This window comes from Phaethon aethereus (assembly GCF_964289735.1).
Source record: "Phaethon aethereus genome assembly, chromosome: 21".
NCBI lineage: Eukaryota > Metazoa > Chordata > Aves > Phaethontiformes > Phaethontidae > Phaethon > Phaethon aethereus.
In genome coordinates, this window is record NC_138597.1 from 2273935 (window position 1) to 2289550 (window position 15616).

Consider the following 15616-nt stretch of genomic DNA (forward strand, 5'->3'; position numbering starts at 1 on the left):
GCAAAAGGGGCAGGGAGCTGCCCTCATAGACTGGGATGCTAAGGGCAACCTGACTTGGATACACGAGATAGGCCCATTTAATCCAGGTGAGGAGCTGGGACAAAGCGGACGTGGCACGGCTCCCTGTGCTCCTGCACTTCCCCATCCTCAATTTCATAAACATGGAGGGGACCTGGGGTCTGCCTGCAGTGACAAAGCTTGACTTTAGGCATGAGCCTAAAGAGAGGTAGGTAGCTTAGTGATCCCTGGCAGGATGAGGGACCAGCCCTGTGCTCCGGCTGGCTCAGGTGATGGGGATAGGGATCAGAGTTTGTCCCAGCGACGCAGAGCCTCTTTGCCAGGGAGTTAGTTCCTCTTCCCCTCGGTTCGCCGCAATTAGCCTATTGTGGCGTCTGCTCCGAAGTCAAACTGTATTAGCATGCAGGGCGGGGGGTGGAGGGGAGTGAAGGGACACACACGGAGGGAGAGATTCCCTTCCCCCTAGAACTGCACTGTGCTGCGCTGATAAACAGTAAATATCGGGGAACAGGATTTCCACATTATCTGAGCGCGGCAGAAAATCAAAATTTCAGTCTAAATCCGAGGAGACGAGGCTCATAAGCTCCTCCAGCTGATACAGATGCCGAGCCCAGCCGGCAAGGCTCAGAAGGCACAGAATAACATTTTTTTGTTAAAAAAAAGAAAAAAGGGAGGGGGGAGAAAAGCAAGAAAAAAGAGTGAATGAGAGGGGAAAAGCGAGAAATATTTGGGGGCTGACTGCAAGGAGGGGAGAAGAGGTGGTGCAAAGCAGAGCATTGTCTGATGTTGCAACCCTTTTCTGATGAGGAAATAAATACCCGAGTGTATTGGGGAGGGGGTTGGACACTGCCCATCCAATGAACTTTCCAATCGGCAGCTCTGGCTCAGCAGAGTGTTGCTTGGGGATCGACCTGTAGGACACTAACAGCTGCTGGAGGATGATGGCAAACCTTTAATTAGCGATTAGAGTGTGCAGCTGAGCACAAATCCAGCCCTGAATTAGGAGCCACATGGGGTCTCCCCGACCCTAAAAGCCAACACCGGATTCAGCAGCTCTGTCGGGAACGCGGGTCCGCCAGCTCTAATGAAGCTCTGGGCCACGTGTGCTGCTAATAGCACCCTCCGTGCCCTGCTCCGGCCCGGCAGACAGGGCAGGAGCCACCCCAGGTGGGCACCAGCTCCTGCCGTGGGACTCGCATGCTGCAGCGAGAAGGAGGTGCCGCTGAGGCTGCCTGGGAATGGCTTCCCGAGGAGGCAGCACAGGGCTCCCTAAAAATGAGCAGCAGTGGTGAGAGCAGGTCAGTGATGCAGGAGAGCTGGGCTGGAGGTGGTCGCTAATATTGCAGTGATAAAGGGACATGGTTCTGCCTGCTTCTAAAGGAATTTGCTCAGCCTTAGTTCGTGGCTTCACAGTGCTTTCTGCTCTCCCACAGAGCAAGGTGGTTTCAGTTCCAGATAGGGCTGATATTCCTAAGGTGTTCAGTTTACCTACTTGCTGTGTCCCACACATTTTTGCATCCTTGGCTGGATCCATGCTCTGTTTCCTGATCTTCCCTACATAAGAAATTCCATAAAAGCATTGCTTGCTGAAGAATCCGTAGCTCCAGGTTTTTAGCCCAAGGGAATGTGGTTCAGCCACATTTCTTGTACAGCACCAGAGGCTTTGAGCTCTCTCTGGGGCTTTTAGTCATCGCTGCTTGGAGCAACGAAGAAAAAAAAAAGCAGGGACTAATGGCAGAAAATGTTTTCTTGGTTTCTGTAGCAGCCACTTCTGTCCTGCTCCCATCACCAGGCCACAGGCTCATTATAACTCAGAAAGCCAATAAATTCCTCACTCTGAGCTGCTCCCGTAGCCTCTGTCTTTGTCCAGCTCCCATGAATGTCCATTCCGTTTTCCCTACCTCATTTCTATGCCCATCTATAAAGTGGCATCTTTCATGCAAAGAATTTTAGGGTCTGTGCTCCAGCTCCAGCAGGTTTCTAGTATCAACTCTGTCCATACCATATAGATCCAGGAGACATCAGTGGAACTGAACTCCTGGGCAAGACTTGAGGCTCTCGGTGACTTCAATGTGTCTGCTGCCAAGGAAAGGAGGGGGTTTTATTTCAGATGAGGAGGCAGCAGGTGTAACAGATGCCTGTTGGAAACATCAGAGTCATTTGGACTGGCAAAGTGACTCACACTTGTTAAAGTATGGGAACTTATAGGATGCTGCTCCTGGCATAGGATGTCCCAACCCCTTTGCACTGTTGGCTCAGATCTTGTTCTGTACTGTTCTCTCTTCAGTATTGGGGCAGGTGGAGAGGGCTTGTTTTCCTGAAGTATTTGTCCTTTCCCTTCTCATAGGTGTTCACACAGACACCCTAGAAGTCCTAAACCTGAAAATCTGAAAGTCAGAACTAGGGTGGCATCTTTCTGGTCACATCATCTGGGTCTGAGGTCATGCTACCAGAGTGGCTGAGCCATTTTACATCAGCTTAGAATCTGTTCATGCATTTTAAAGAGCAAGTGCCCCATGTCTCTTTAAAAATTAAGATCTTAATCCCGTACCTTAAGATTGGTATTTAAAAATCCCTTGGCATGCATGCAGGGCTTTCTTCTGCTGTTTAGCAGAGTTAGCATTGCCTTAGGTTTCACTGTTTGAACGATCGTCAGCACAGAGTTTTGGCCTCCATTAACTACAAGAAAGGCTGATTTAACACTAAAACATGTGCTGGACTGCTAATCAGCACGCACTGATGTATCAAGTATATCTCACCCAACACAAACCACATCCAAGGGATATATAGAAAGTCATGGGGATATTTGACTCTCAATAGCTCCAGTGTCTTTTACTCTCCAGCCTGCTGTAAAAACCTACAGCACTGAGTCTCAGACAGGTCTTGCTGTTGGACAGCCCATTGTGTGCTCTGGTTTTTCCCTTCCCGTCCACATCATTACACCATCTCTCCAGCCACATTCTCCCAGCCATGTCAGAAGATTGCCAGTCCCCACTATCAACCCCACCAGCTATGGCCTCTTCCTCCTTCCACCACGGTTCACAACCCAGTTCCTCTATCTGTCCTTGCCTGCTCCCCTTGCTTTATTTCACCCGGGTTCTCAGAGCTGTGGTCCCTGCAAGAGGGTTTCTCAAACCACTCAAGAGCTGCAGGCTTGTCTGGAGGGCGAGAGGTCAAGCACTAGCAAGTGTTTCCGTTTAGTTCCAGATACCAGCCTGACAGGTGGGTGCCTCTTGATTAATTCCCAGCTCCCCTAAATGCTCCCATCGTCATGTGCTGTGGTCCTGTTGAAGCCTAGGCAAAGTTAGGGGGGGAAAAAAGAGAATATTGGATTGCGTTAGGTTCTCTCCATTCAGGCTGTTGCAATAGGACTGTGGCCTGGAGCAGTTGCAGATCTTCACCTCCAGCACTCGTTGTGCTGATAGTACTTTCAAGTAACAACGCGTACTTAGAAAGTACAGCCAGAAACCTTCAAAGCCCCCAGTTTTCCCAGCTTGGCTGCTGTGGTGCAATTCAGAACTAACCGCGTCTTCTTGCTAATCTGCAGTGATGCAAATGTCCAGCTGAGGTTGATACGGTCCAGGAAAATAAGGATTTGGGATCAAGGGAGCATCCTCATCATCTGAGCTGACTTGAGCCTTTGGAGATGGGCTCTGAGGAGCTTTGTGAGCTCTGTGTGGCACCAGATCTGGCTGCTGCTAAGTGCGTTAGTCACCTTGTGTTGGTTCCTGACCAGTAACAGCTATGGTAGCATGATTTTGGTAATCTTGGAGGCAGCATAGTCATGCTGTGGTAATTCTCCCTTTCAGATTGTCATCGTTGAAAGGTAACAAAGAGAGAATATCACCCAAATTAATTCCTGTTAACTAACACACTTCCATTAGGGGCTCAGTCATCTTACATGCTCTGTATGATGGGTGCAGAGAGACAGGGATCTTCAGAAAATGAGTCAGACCCCAGAAAAACTGAATCACTCTCTGTTGATGCCATGGACTATGGAGGGATTTATTTTGTCTTTGTCAGAACAAGTCTTTTGCCAGAGTCCAAGACTAGGGAGTTCTCTTTCCTTTTTTCTCATTCCCTCTTTCACACACGCTGGTTTATAAGAATGTCCAGAAATGCTGGAAATCTCACCAGAACATCTCTGCACACATCCACGCTGCTGCAATTCCCAGGGTTCATGTAACCAAGTGAATTTCAGAGAGTAGGTAAATCCTATTTACCCAGTTAATGCTCTGCAAGGTCCTGCTGAAGGTTTCAGTGGAAGAGCTCAAGAGAGGGAAGGTGGCTTAATGTTTGTGGCAACAGAGGACTGGAAGTCATGAGATTCATGTCCCCTGCTTCTAATTTGGTTGCCCAACCCTGGCCAACTACTTACTCTTGTCTGCACTGGTTTCCCCATCCATGTAACAGGGAGAATTAGCGTGGATCTGCCGTGCAGGAATGCGGAGAGGCTAAAACCACAAAAGGCTGCAAAACACACTGAAGAGCAGGGAAGGACAAATCCAGAATCCTATAGGTGTTACAACCTCACGAGCAGCAAAGCATCCAGCAGTGCTGAGGTCCTAGTGAAGCAGCCAATGCCTGAGCGCTGTTTTTTTTATTAAAAAAAACCCACCAACTTATTAAAATTTTGCCTGGCTGCATCTCTTGCTTATTCAAATACTGCCAATTTCCGTGGATCTCATATCAGCTCCCAGCATCTCCCAGCCTCAGAACTCGGGTTATATGGGAAAAGAGAGAGAGAGAGGAAAAAAAACTGCAAGCAAAATAAAAGCTGCTATCTGACAGAATCTCTCCTGGGGATCTCAGTTATTTAAAAAAAAAAAAAAAGAAGACTCATTTTTCTCTTAGCTGGTGTTTGTTAAATGTGCAGGAGCCATAGGCAAATTTTTGCTAATTTTGTGCATGCTTTTATCATACTGGTGATTCACTGGCAGCTTTATCCTCTGATAAGTGGATTAGTTGTTGAGCTAAACAAAAAGGTGTTTGACAACCAGGAAGCTCCAAAGAACATATTTGTTTTCCAAATAATGGAGCTGTGTTTGTTGCTCAGTGCAGTGTGGGGTGTTGTTGTGAATTTCATTAGCCGAAAGGAAAGGCCTCAAAGCTTTTCTCCCTTACACAAGGCAGTGCTTCAGTAGGAACGTCTCCCTCCTATCAGTGGCAGGTTATTTTTTTTTTATTTGTATTTGCTTTGGTTAGTAGTTTGGCCCCGGAGTGATGCTGATTGGGGAGTGGCTAATGAGCTATGTCGGTGTGAGAGCATGGCATCTTTTGGTGGCGGGACCACGCACACGCCAGCTTCATTCGGGAGTAAGCATCACAGGTCTGCTGGACGGTAAGCAGAGCCCTGTGGCTCACAATTAGACCCAGACTTGCAGGGCTGGGAGCTAAACTGAGGGCACAGCGAGATAAATTGACCAAGTGGAAGAGAACAGGGCTAAAATGAGCTTAACTTCATCTAAAACTTTAATCGTAATGTCTGAGCATCTCGTCATTCTGCGATGTGTTTCTCCTTGTGGTACCATGGGAAGGTTTGTTATTGCCAAGGCCAAGAATGGAGGCACAGGGTTTTTGTCCTGCTTCAAGGTAAGGCAGGAACCCAAGACTTTGTCAAGGCCCTTTGCTAGCCCAAAAGGCCTTCTTTGTAAAAGTGCTTCTGTATTTAGTAATTCCATATTTGTATGCAGTTGTATGTTTATTTTCAGTCCTTCGGATTCCTCCCTTCCTCCCTCGCCACTCAGTCGCCCACAGTCCTTTGGCCATATTAGTCGAGCGCCTGGGAGACGATGGGAATTTTTCCTTTGGAGCTGCCGAGAGCTTGGTGACAACCACAGTGGTTGGGGCCAAGCTCTGCCTAGCCCAGTGGGTCCTCCCCGATAGCGACCACATGCAGACTCCTCATGAGGATCAAGAACAGGACATTTTCCTGGCCTCTCACTATGTTCAGCTCAGGGGATTTCCTTAAGAAAGGTGGTTTGTCTGTCTGGTAATCCTCGGAGGACCTTTCTTCCAAGTACTTACCCAGCCTTTTCAAACCATGCACCTTAGCATCTACTGCTTCTTGTGGCAAGGAATCCCACAGGTTGACTCTCCACCGAGTGAAGCACTGCTTCATTTGCTTTAGATTTCACCCTCACTATATTCATTTGAAGGCTCATTCTGCAAGTGATGGTGAATAGTAAATTAATATTCAGCCTTTTCGTGTCATTCGTGATTCCTTAGGCTGCCATCAAATCCCCAGAGCCTGGGGAACCAGGGACGGTGCTGATTGATTCCAGCCCACCTTCACTGGCAGTGCTGATGGTGCAGTGGCTTTTTTTCCCCCTTGCTTGAGCCATGGCAGTTTTGCAGTGAGGCCCTTGGAATGAGCGATGTGGGTTTGTAGAAGTGCATTTTGTGCTTGGGCAAGGGTTAGAGGCACCGGCTGAGGCTTATAAATCTCTGTGGCTGCTACTGATAGCAGTGGGAGATGTGTCTCCTGTGGAAACAAAGCATCTTTTTGCATCCTGATGCCAAACCACACGTTCTCCGGTGTCCTTTTGAAATATAGACAACCTTGGTGATAAGAAGAACATAATCCCAGTGCTTGAAACAGATAGTTCCATCCCTCCTGACATTTTTAGGAGCCCACAGAGATGGAAGGATAGTCAGCCACGCCATTCCCATCCCCTCAGCTTTACTCATGCGGCGGCCTGACGCGAATCCAGTAAAGCTTGTTTTCCCCCGGCGAGGGGCTAAAAGCAACGCGCTTCTCCCTGACAGCCTACAGCAGCCCCCGGCTGGGAGGGCGATGTGAGAGGGAGCGAACGCGGTGCCAGGAGGAAGGGGGAGGGCTGTGAACAGATCTGCAGTCGCTAGCAATTGCTTCTCGGCTCTGGCATAGATGAAACAGGGGAGGGAGGGAAGAAAGGGGGGAAAACGGCAGTCGAAGAGCGAAAGGTCCCCAGCTGGCTGTTAGTGGCATCTGCACTCAGAGTACAGACTCCAGCTGAGAGCTATTTCACTATTTATTTACATGTAATTATTGCTATGAGGTGCAGATATTAACACTGTCAAGAGCAATTTGCCCTGACATTTTTCACTTGCTCTGTTCCCTGACGTTTTGGGTTTGGTGGGATTTTTTTTCTCTCTCTCTCTCTCTCTCCATCGCACTGCTTCAGTTTTGGCAGCGCAGGGACCAGGCTTTTTAATCCAGCGCCCTTCGCAACTCATTAAACTTTGAAATTTAATTTTGTCCGGAGAGGAGCCGGGGCGCAGGGAGCGTCTGCCACCCCCCTCTCCCCACGCTCTCGCACCCGCCACCCATCTACAGCAGTTCAAGCATTTCCACTCTAAACAAACCAAATTTACCGGTTGCCGCGTTTTCAATTGGAATGCAATCTCCAGCATTAACCTTTGCTTTCGACGCTGCATTTAAAACACACAGAAAGGTGCCCAACCGTTTATTAAGGGGAGAGTTTGAAAGTGCACATAGAGAAAGCAAATGCAGAACAAATATTTTTTGAACCAGTGCCCAGACCAGCATAGAAATCGCAACCCATTTCAAAAGGTGTGTTAGGACCAGTGGCTGTTTCCTACTTCTTTAGGCCCTGTTTTTTCCCCTTCCCTTCACTCCGCTCCTGCCTAAACTATCTGATTTCAATAGCTGGTGACACTTTAAATTAAGACTTCCGGCCTACGCTCAAGCCCTGATTTAATGAGACAGTTGTTGTATGTCATCTAATAAATACCAATTGTGCATTAGAACTTATTTGCCAAGCAGGAGCAGTGCCGTGACAGGCACAACTCGCTGCAGCCTGCTTTTTTTCTCAGCCAATATGGTGCTTGTAATCATTTAGCATTTGTTTAATACACAATAGACCGTATTCCTCCCCGACAGAGCTCCACCGCTCAATGGTTCTCACTCGTGTTTTATAAACCAGAAGGAAAAAACTAGGTGTGTACGAGAGTCTGAAGGACTATGCCAGGGTGTGTGTGGGTCGTGTTTATGGAAGGAGTAAATGCTGAGTACTTCTTCAGTGCTGTGCACGGTGAATTTTTGGAAGGGATTAATTAATGGTTCCCATTCCTCCATTTTATCTGCAGCACCTTAGGCCCTTTTTTTCATTGGTTGGACCAGACTTGGATTCTACTCTCTTGACTTTTCAGGGGAAGAGATTCAGCCTTCCCCCTCTTTCTTTTTCTTCTGGATTTGCTTTCTTGGGATGGAAGTAGAAAGAGAGCCAGGCCCGAAGGGAAATGGCCAGTCCCCAGGTCTGAAATATCCGGCATTTGGGAGCTTTTGGATTTTGTTTCTTTTTTATGTGCAGGGTCTTGTGCAGTGGGACATGCTCCTTGACTGCAGCGCTTCTGTGTCATTCCAACGCCGATAAATAGCAATAGGAATGGCTTTAGTTATAGATGGCCAAGTCCTGTTGCGTGTCTGTAACATGCTCACTCTGCTGCAGAAAGAATAACTGAGATCTCTGCGGATGAGGGGATGGGTTGCTGGGATATTTTGGAAAGAGCCAAATGGTTTCATTTCATTCAACACTCTCTGGATATTTTATTTTCAATATCTTTTTGTAACAAATTGCAGTGTTATACTTAATTTTTATCTTTCGATAAAAAGTTTGTATTTGCATTTGCATCCCTCTCCCATTTCCTTTCCATTTTCATTTTTGCTATTTGAAAGGCTTTCTTTCATCTAAAAGAAAATGTTGTTTATCTTTTTAATAACATTTATTCATCACCTGTCAACCCTTTGTAAACCTTTTATGGAAGGACCTGTAATATAATGCAGAAGCTTAGTAGTATTTTCATTACTGCAGGCTGCATGTTTAAATGTGATCAGACCCCAGTGTGGAAACTCAACATTTTCTATTCTTAGCTCTTTCTCCCCATGCCTCTCTACCCATCACCTTTTTTGTATGCAGCAGTGAAACAGAGATGATAAAACTGTTCCCACCTTTGTAAAACTTTCTTACCTCTTCCAGGGAGAGGCCTATGGGTACACTAAAACGCATCATATGACACTAAGGTTTTGAAGTTCCCCTCATTTCTGTGCTTAACTTATTGCAAGGCTGTCTGGAATGAGGACATCAACCTTGGCTTTGGGATGTTCAAATTCCTGCTCCCCCGTAAACTTCTGCGCCGTCTCAAGTTTTAGCCTTTATTGGGCTCGTTTTTCCCTGTGTAAGGTGAGAGGTGGCAGCCCTGCTCTGCCTAGAGCTGATGATAAATACGTTAAAGCAGCTCACAGAAATCTTTGAAGGAAGAAGAATGTTGCAGAAATAAGACACATTTCTGGTTTTTACGTAGATGTGACTTTGGCTCTGTCCTGCTGCTTTCTTGGGGGGCTGTCTGAAGGGTCGGGATGCTCAGCTCTTGCTGATGTCCAGGGGATCGGCTGCCTGATACAGAAAGCTCCAGACTCCTGGGCCTTTTTGTGTGGACGGGAGGTTTTTCTCTCCAGATAATGACCAGGGGAGAATTAATCAGATGGGGGCTTTATTACCGGTGACCCAAATGCACCCACAAAGCTCAGGCACCAGCTGGTACATACATTAACTCCAGTTTTGCTTGATCTTGCAGTTTTTAAGACAGTCTCACAGTGGGTCCGGGATGGGAGGAGACAGGACGCACAGATTTTCTCAGGATCTTTTAGGTGCTAACACTGACACACTGGTCTGAACCCAGGGCAAGGCTTAGGGCAAGTAAGACCCAGGCAGTGGCCTTGTTTTCGGGCTTCAGTCTTTCTGCTTTGCCCGTGGCCCCAGCCCTGCATCCTCCCGTGCGCAGCACCCTTTCCCCAAGGGTCCCGATTCCTCTCTAAGCCGGAGGGCGCAAACCCAGCGGAGGAGAGCTGTGCCCAGGGCTGCTGATCTGTGCACTACACTCTTCCCCCAGCAGTCGTGACCGGCGGTACCGAGGTGCAGCGGGAGCGGGGAGCGCGGGAGATAACCACTGATGTTGTCAACACTGCCGGGACTTAACGTATTGTGAGATATGGCAGCTTGTTTGCACGGGTGTTAACCAGCCTCTCCTGTCCCCTTCTTGTCACTGCCCAGTCCCTGCCACAGCCAATCTGTGTCCTAATCTGCATCAATTAACAAGAAACACTTTCGCCCCCTCGCTCCCCCGCACCAAGACAGACACCCACCCTGAAGCCTCGGATAAAGAGGAAAGAGCCTCCCCAGCCTCGACCCTCTCCCCCTTTACTTTCCACTAACTCAGCGCAACCAATTAGGCATCTGACACCCGTACTGGCTGACAAATTGTTTCTGTCATCTGCTTTCTGTCTTTCATTAAACGAGAGGCGGAGGGGGGAATTGAGAAGGGAGGGGGGGCTGGGAGATGTGATCTCCCATGCTTAGCGAGGCCAGATACATTAATTACAAAACGGCCATTTGCAGCATGAAAATGCATTAATTAAATTTATGCAATCATTATCTTTAAATAGTCATATCTTTAAAATAATCAGCCCTTCCTGAGTCTTCCCTCTCTTCTGCTAAGTATCTCTAATCCCTTTTCCACCATTTATCTCTGGATCAGCAGTGCCTTGTATGCTTTTAAACTTCTGCATGCAGGAGATGCCTTAAAAACTCCGCTCAAGTAATACAAGGATGTGATACCTTCACTCTTCCCCTTGGCTCCGCAGCAAGGGACACAATTCTACTCAGCAAATTATAGGATGTGCCATTTTTTGGAGGCTTTTGATAAAGATATTTTCATAAAGGAGAGTTTGTAGCTCAGCCAGGAGTTGTGGGGTTAATGTATAAAGTTCTTTGCTTGCATTTGTACAGGAGAGCAAGCTATGTGCTGGTTTACATACCCACTTAGTAAATGTATTGTTGTTTTTATTTGGAAGAGGTTTAATTTTGATGAGGTAACAACCCTTCCCTTTGGTGCAGACAAAGCTTTGCCAGCAGACAGCTACCTTTCACCAGTAGGTGAAAAAATCACTTAGTTCAATGCAGTAAATGATATTATTAACAAAAGCAAGGTTTTAAAAATGGGCTTTTTGCCACTCTGATGCTCGAGATCACTTCTTGGTGGCTTCATATTATAATTCTAAAAAATGTGTTACTTTGGAGTACCATCAGACATAGCCAAAATCAAATTGCGCTAGACAAGTAAGAAGGAAGTGCAGTTAATGACGTGTTAGCTCAGGACCTTCTACTTTTATACTTTATTGTTCAAAGGCTTCACCCGTTTGTGATGGCTACTCAAATAATCATTGCAAACTTATCGAGGTTTGTGCTGCTCCTCAGCAGACACCAGGTGCAGGAGTACCAAAATAGCCAGGGAAGAATTAATCTCATCCCCTGCTTAAGTAAGCACCTATAACACCACAGGAAAAGTCCAGTCCAAATAGCTTTTAAAGAGCTGGAGGACTCAAAGAGGGATACTTACCTGAACTCAAATACTTTAAGGCTTTCTTATCGCTTCTGGTTAAAGATTTTTTGCTGCTCTTTGTGTGTCTGCATCGTTTTTAATAAATCCTACGTGGGGTTTTTTCCCTCTCTGTAATGCCTAGTGCCAATGTCCAATTAGACAGGAGCCGACGCAGTGGTATTTGTATCCAAACCTCATGTTGTGTTCAGCTGGAGTCATGAGCTCAGGATTAAGACTAGGTAGAATTTGGGCGAGGATTTGATGGTGACTGAATCCTGCCAGATTTCTCACATCCGAGGGGCAGAAATGAGCTCTGGAGTTTCAGAAATGGAAGAAACTGTAGCTTGTTCTGCGCAGGGAAGTCCCCTCGACAGTCCAAGTGTCCCCAGCCTCCTCTTCAAGAAGTGCATTATGAAACTATCAGCTGTTTGGATCCAGCACAGCATGAACTCAGTGTCAAGGTGATTACAAACAATGAATACAAAAGGCTTGTTTTTCCCTGGACCATCTCTGAGATGGACATTTCTGGAGAGAAAGGAAAAGCTTTACTATGGAGCAAAACTGGGAAAGAAGTGATTAGGCTGGAACACCATAGCTATAAGGGTAATTCTCTATTAAACCAGTGTTTTCAGTAAGGATCCCCACTTGCTTCTCTTCACTTTTCTCCTATTTGTTTACACAAATGCCTGCACAACAGTGGGCTCCACACCTTGGTGGATGCAGCTCCATTAGCCCCAAGTTCAGTTCCTATGGGGATTTTGGGGTTCATGTTTGGCAAAAGCAAGCAGCTCCCTGTCTTTGAAAATACCACAGTGCTCCCTAGCAGCAGAGAGAAGTCCAAAGGAAGAGCATATAGCACTATGTAGGGCTGCAGAAGGCAATGTTTGGTTTCAGGAGCTGTGATTTTCCTACGGGTGAGGGAAAAAGAGGTCCGGACTTTAGAAATTCATCCCTGTTGTAGCCTCAGAAGATCCAAACTGAGCTGAGGCGCTCCCAGACAGGAATGAGGTCTGGGTTTTTTATTCATTAGGGTGAGCTGAAAACAGAGACCTTCACCTAAAAAAATGCACCAAAACACCTCCTGGGAAAGCCAGGAACTGAGAGAGCAGGTAAACAAGCAGCAGAGGAGCTGGCAATAGAAAGTGCTTCTGATTTTCCCTTTCTTCCATTCTTTTGCCAGCTCGAGTTATTAAGTGTTTGGTGCAAGCATAGCTAGCCCTGCACTTGCTGAACTTATCTGGGTTATTTCATCTCCCCATGACCTCTCCGCATTTACGATGGGAACCCTGGAGGCATTGGCTTTGCTTAACTGGTGTATCTTACACAGCAGTTAAGCTGGACCTTAACTGATTACAGCCCTTGATTGATCAGAGAAAGAGGGAGGGGAAGAGAAAGAGGAGTCCTAGAGCAGATACGCAGGACTATCAGTGCACCAAGCAGCTTCGCCTGGGGCTGGGATATGCCACTTGGGGATTCTTTGTAGTGCAGCTCCTTTCACATTTATAGAGGCTCCCCTCCACTCTCCAAAAAGAGAGAAATAGAGAAAGAAAAGCAGGCGAGGGGGGGCATAGAGCGGACTCAAAGGATCTCAGGAAATATTGTTTCGAAGCAGTAAGTCAGCACCCGCACTCCATTACCAGTGTCCGCGGGGGGTTGTGATAGTGAGCGAGCACAGATCAGCTTAGCAGAGAAATGGGGGGGGAAAAAAAAAAAAAGAGGGAGAGAAGTGGAAAGGGAGGAGGGGAAGAGGAGACCTTTCTGTGAATTTTGGTTTGTCTTTGTTAGTCTCTGCCAGCGCAGGGCTGCTGAAGAGAGGAATGGCAGAAGTTTATAAAACAGTTTTAATTTTCTGGGACTTTTCTGTGCTACATGATCTCCCCACCCTGCCATTATTCACATCAGGCAGATGCACAGCAACAGATTTGGGGCTGATTTGGCAGGAAATGTTTGTGTGTGTTTATTTCTTGGTATTTTGAATCTCTCACCAAGCCCTTTTCGTTCCCCGCTTGCCATCAACGTATCTGAGCTTACCCGAGAATGGACAAATAGATGCCGAAGAAAAGACACAAGTGATCACCAGCCCAGCCTATTTTCAAAGACAAACCTAACCACAGTCTTTCCACCAGTTTGGAAATGTTTAGGAATTCCAGTTTTCCATGGTTGTGCCTTTCTGCTTTCTTCTCCCAGATGATATTGTGAGCTCCAAAATGCCACAAGCAAGATTCATCTTCCTGCAATTAATACCCTGTGTAAAGTTGCCCAGAGATGCTCCATATCTCAACAAAGGGATTTTTCCATGGAAACTTTCCTTTCCAGGGTATTCACTTGGCCTTCACAGAGAAACATGTTCACGGGGGAAACAGGGTCAGGGTACAGTTTGCTTCTGGTGACTTCTGTTAGTGCAGTCTACTGCCTGGAAGTAAGGAGGACGGGGTGGCTTAGTTTGCCAACCAGCACATTTGGGAAGCATTGACCTTCTTTTGGTTATTCTATCTAGAATGTTTTAGCAATTCCAATTTAATCAGGAAAAAACACCTCATGCTTAGGTAACACTAGGAGAATAATGATGGTTGGTAAAGCACAAACTGCCTGTTTTCAGAGAGGAGATACTCAGCAGTGCATGAAAATCAAACCCCTTTGACAGTTTCAATGTGGCAAGGTGCTAGTTAGCCTTTTGGCTTGAGTCTCCTGTTTCTGGAAGGGGTGAGTCCATGTCTCTTGATTTTGCTTATTAGTGGAACTGATGCTTGTAGAACTGGGACCCCCGTTACCTTAAACAGCCCCCATTAGCACGGCATGTCTTTTTGTTTCCTCTCTGGTTATCCAGACTACAAAAAACTTTGCCATCTGCTTTTATCTAAGTGACAGTAGAGTTTGGTGCTTTAATGACAGGGATAGTGGCTTGTGTTTCTAGATCAAGCACTTTTTAATGTAATTCCCATTCACAGTGATGCCTCCCCGCATTCCCCTCCAAATTACACTTCTGCCGCAGGATTTCTCATAGCCCTTATTGGATGTATAACCCTGTGGTTCTTCTGATTTCCTTATGGTATTTCCATTGCAAGAAGAGGCCACTCCTCTTTCCCAGACCATCCAGACTGAAACAATTTTTCTTACCCTCATAGTTAAGACCTTCCCATTCTTTTGTATAGCTTAGAAACTTTTCTTTAGACCTTCTCCATAATTTGTACATCTCTACAGAAGCAGGGTGCCCAAAACAAGATGCAGTGCTCCAGGTGGAACCTCACCATAGCCTTGAACAATCAGGTAATAACTTCCCATCGCCTTTTTTTCTAATCCTCCCCTTGTGCAGCCTGCATTGGTCTGCTTTGCTGCAGCTCACCATTGCATCCCCAGCTCCATCTCATTCCTAGCATCTCCCCGAGCCCTCTCCATCATGAGTGTGTGGCAGTTCTTCATCCGTCAAGTGAACAAGGTCATCTTAGGACACAAACGCTCATCTCCATTTCACCTGCTGTGTCCTAGACCACTCCCCTACGGTGCTGAAACATCCTTCAGGTGTTTTAAGTCACTGAAAGGCATTGATGATATTTCTGGGTTTATTGTCCACTGCCAAACTGTACCACTGTTCAAGCACAGGCCCACAGTAACTGTTTCTGACCGCTTTGAAGGGATCTGGTATGATCTGGCCCATTACACACCAGAAAGGATTCAGGCACGTTGCGTTCTGTTCCCAGCTCTGCTTCTGACACGTTGTGCATGGCCTTGGGAAAGGCATTTCACTAGCCTCCAAGTATTTTCCAATGGAGTGGGGAACGTTATGAAAATGAGACGTTACTGCTAGACAGCAGCAGCCACGTCAGCCCTGGAGTCCTTCCGTAGCAGGAAGGACTTGTGAGACTGCGTTAACTCATGCTCCTAACACTGTTCTCTTTGGCACTAGTAACATGCTGATGGATGGATTATAAATACTCAGCTAGGTGAGGTAAAGCTGGGGCAGTGGAGCATCAGGTTTCTTAAACTTTAACCCACAGCAAAATACCTGCTCATTTGTGCCAGTGTGAATCAGGACTGTGCTTGAAGTCAGTGAAGTTACCCTTAAAGAAGGCTAATGTGAAGTTTGCTCCCTGGGCTCCAAAATTTAGTGGCAAGTGACATTAGATGGAAGGGACTGCAATGACCCAGCTCAGACATTTTCTAGGTGCAAGAAGTGTGAAGCACTGTCCGCATCCTTGGCCTGACTGCAAGATCAGGT

General features: G+C 46.7%; 1 protein-coding gene across 3 annotated transcripts in view; it reads left to right on the forward strand.

Moving 5' to 3' along the window:
* PAX7 (paired box 7) overlaps positions 1 to 15616 on the forward strand; it is a 102201-nt gene that overhangs the window by 76110 nt on the left and 10475 nt on the right. Inside the window, exon 8 of one of the 3 annotated variants that reach the window (XM_082009407.1) lies at positions 14602 to 14667. The exons of the other annotated variants lie outside the window; for them this stretch is intronic. Coding sequence (XP_081865533.1) covers positions 14602 to 14667 — 66 coding nt within the window. The remainder of the gene's footprint in view (positions 1 to 14601; positions 14668 to 15616) is intronic. 3 annotated transcript variants of the gene reach the window in all.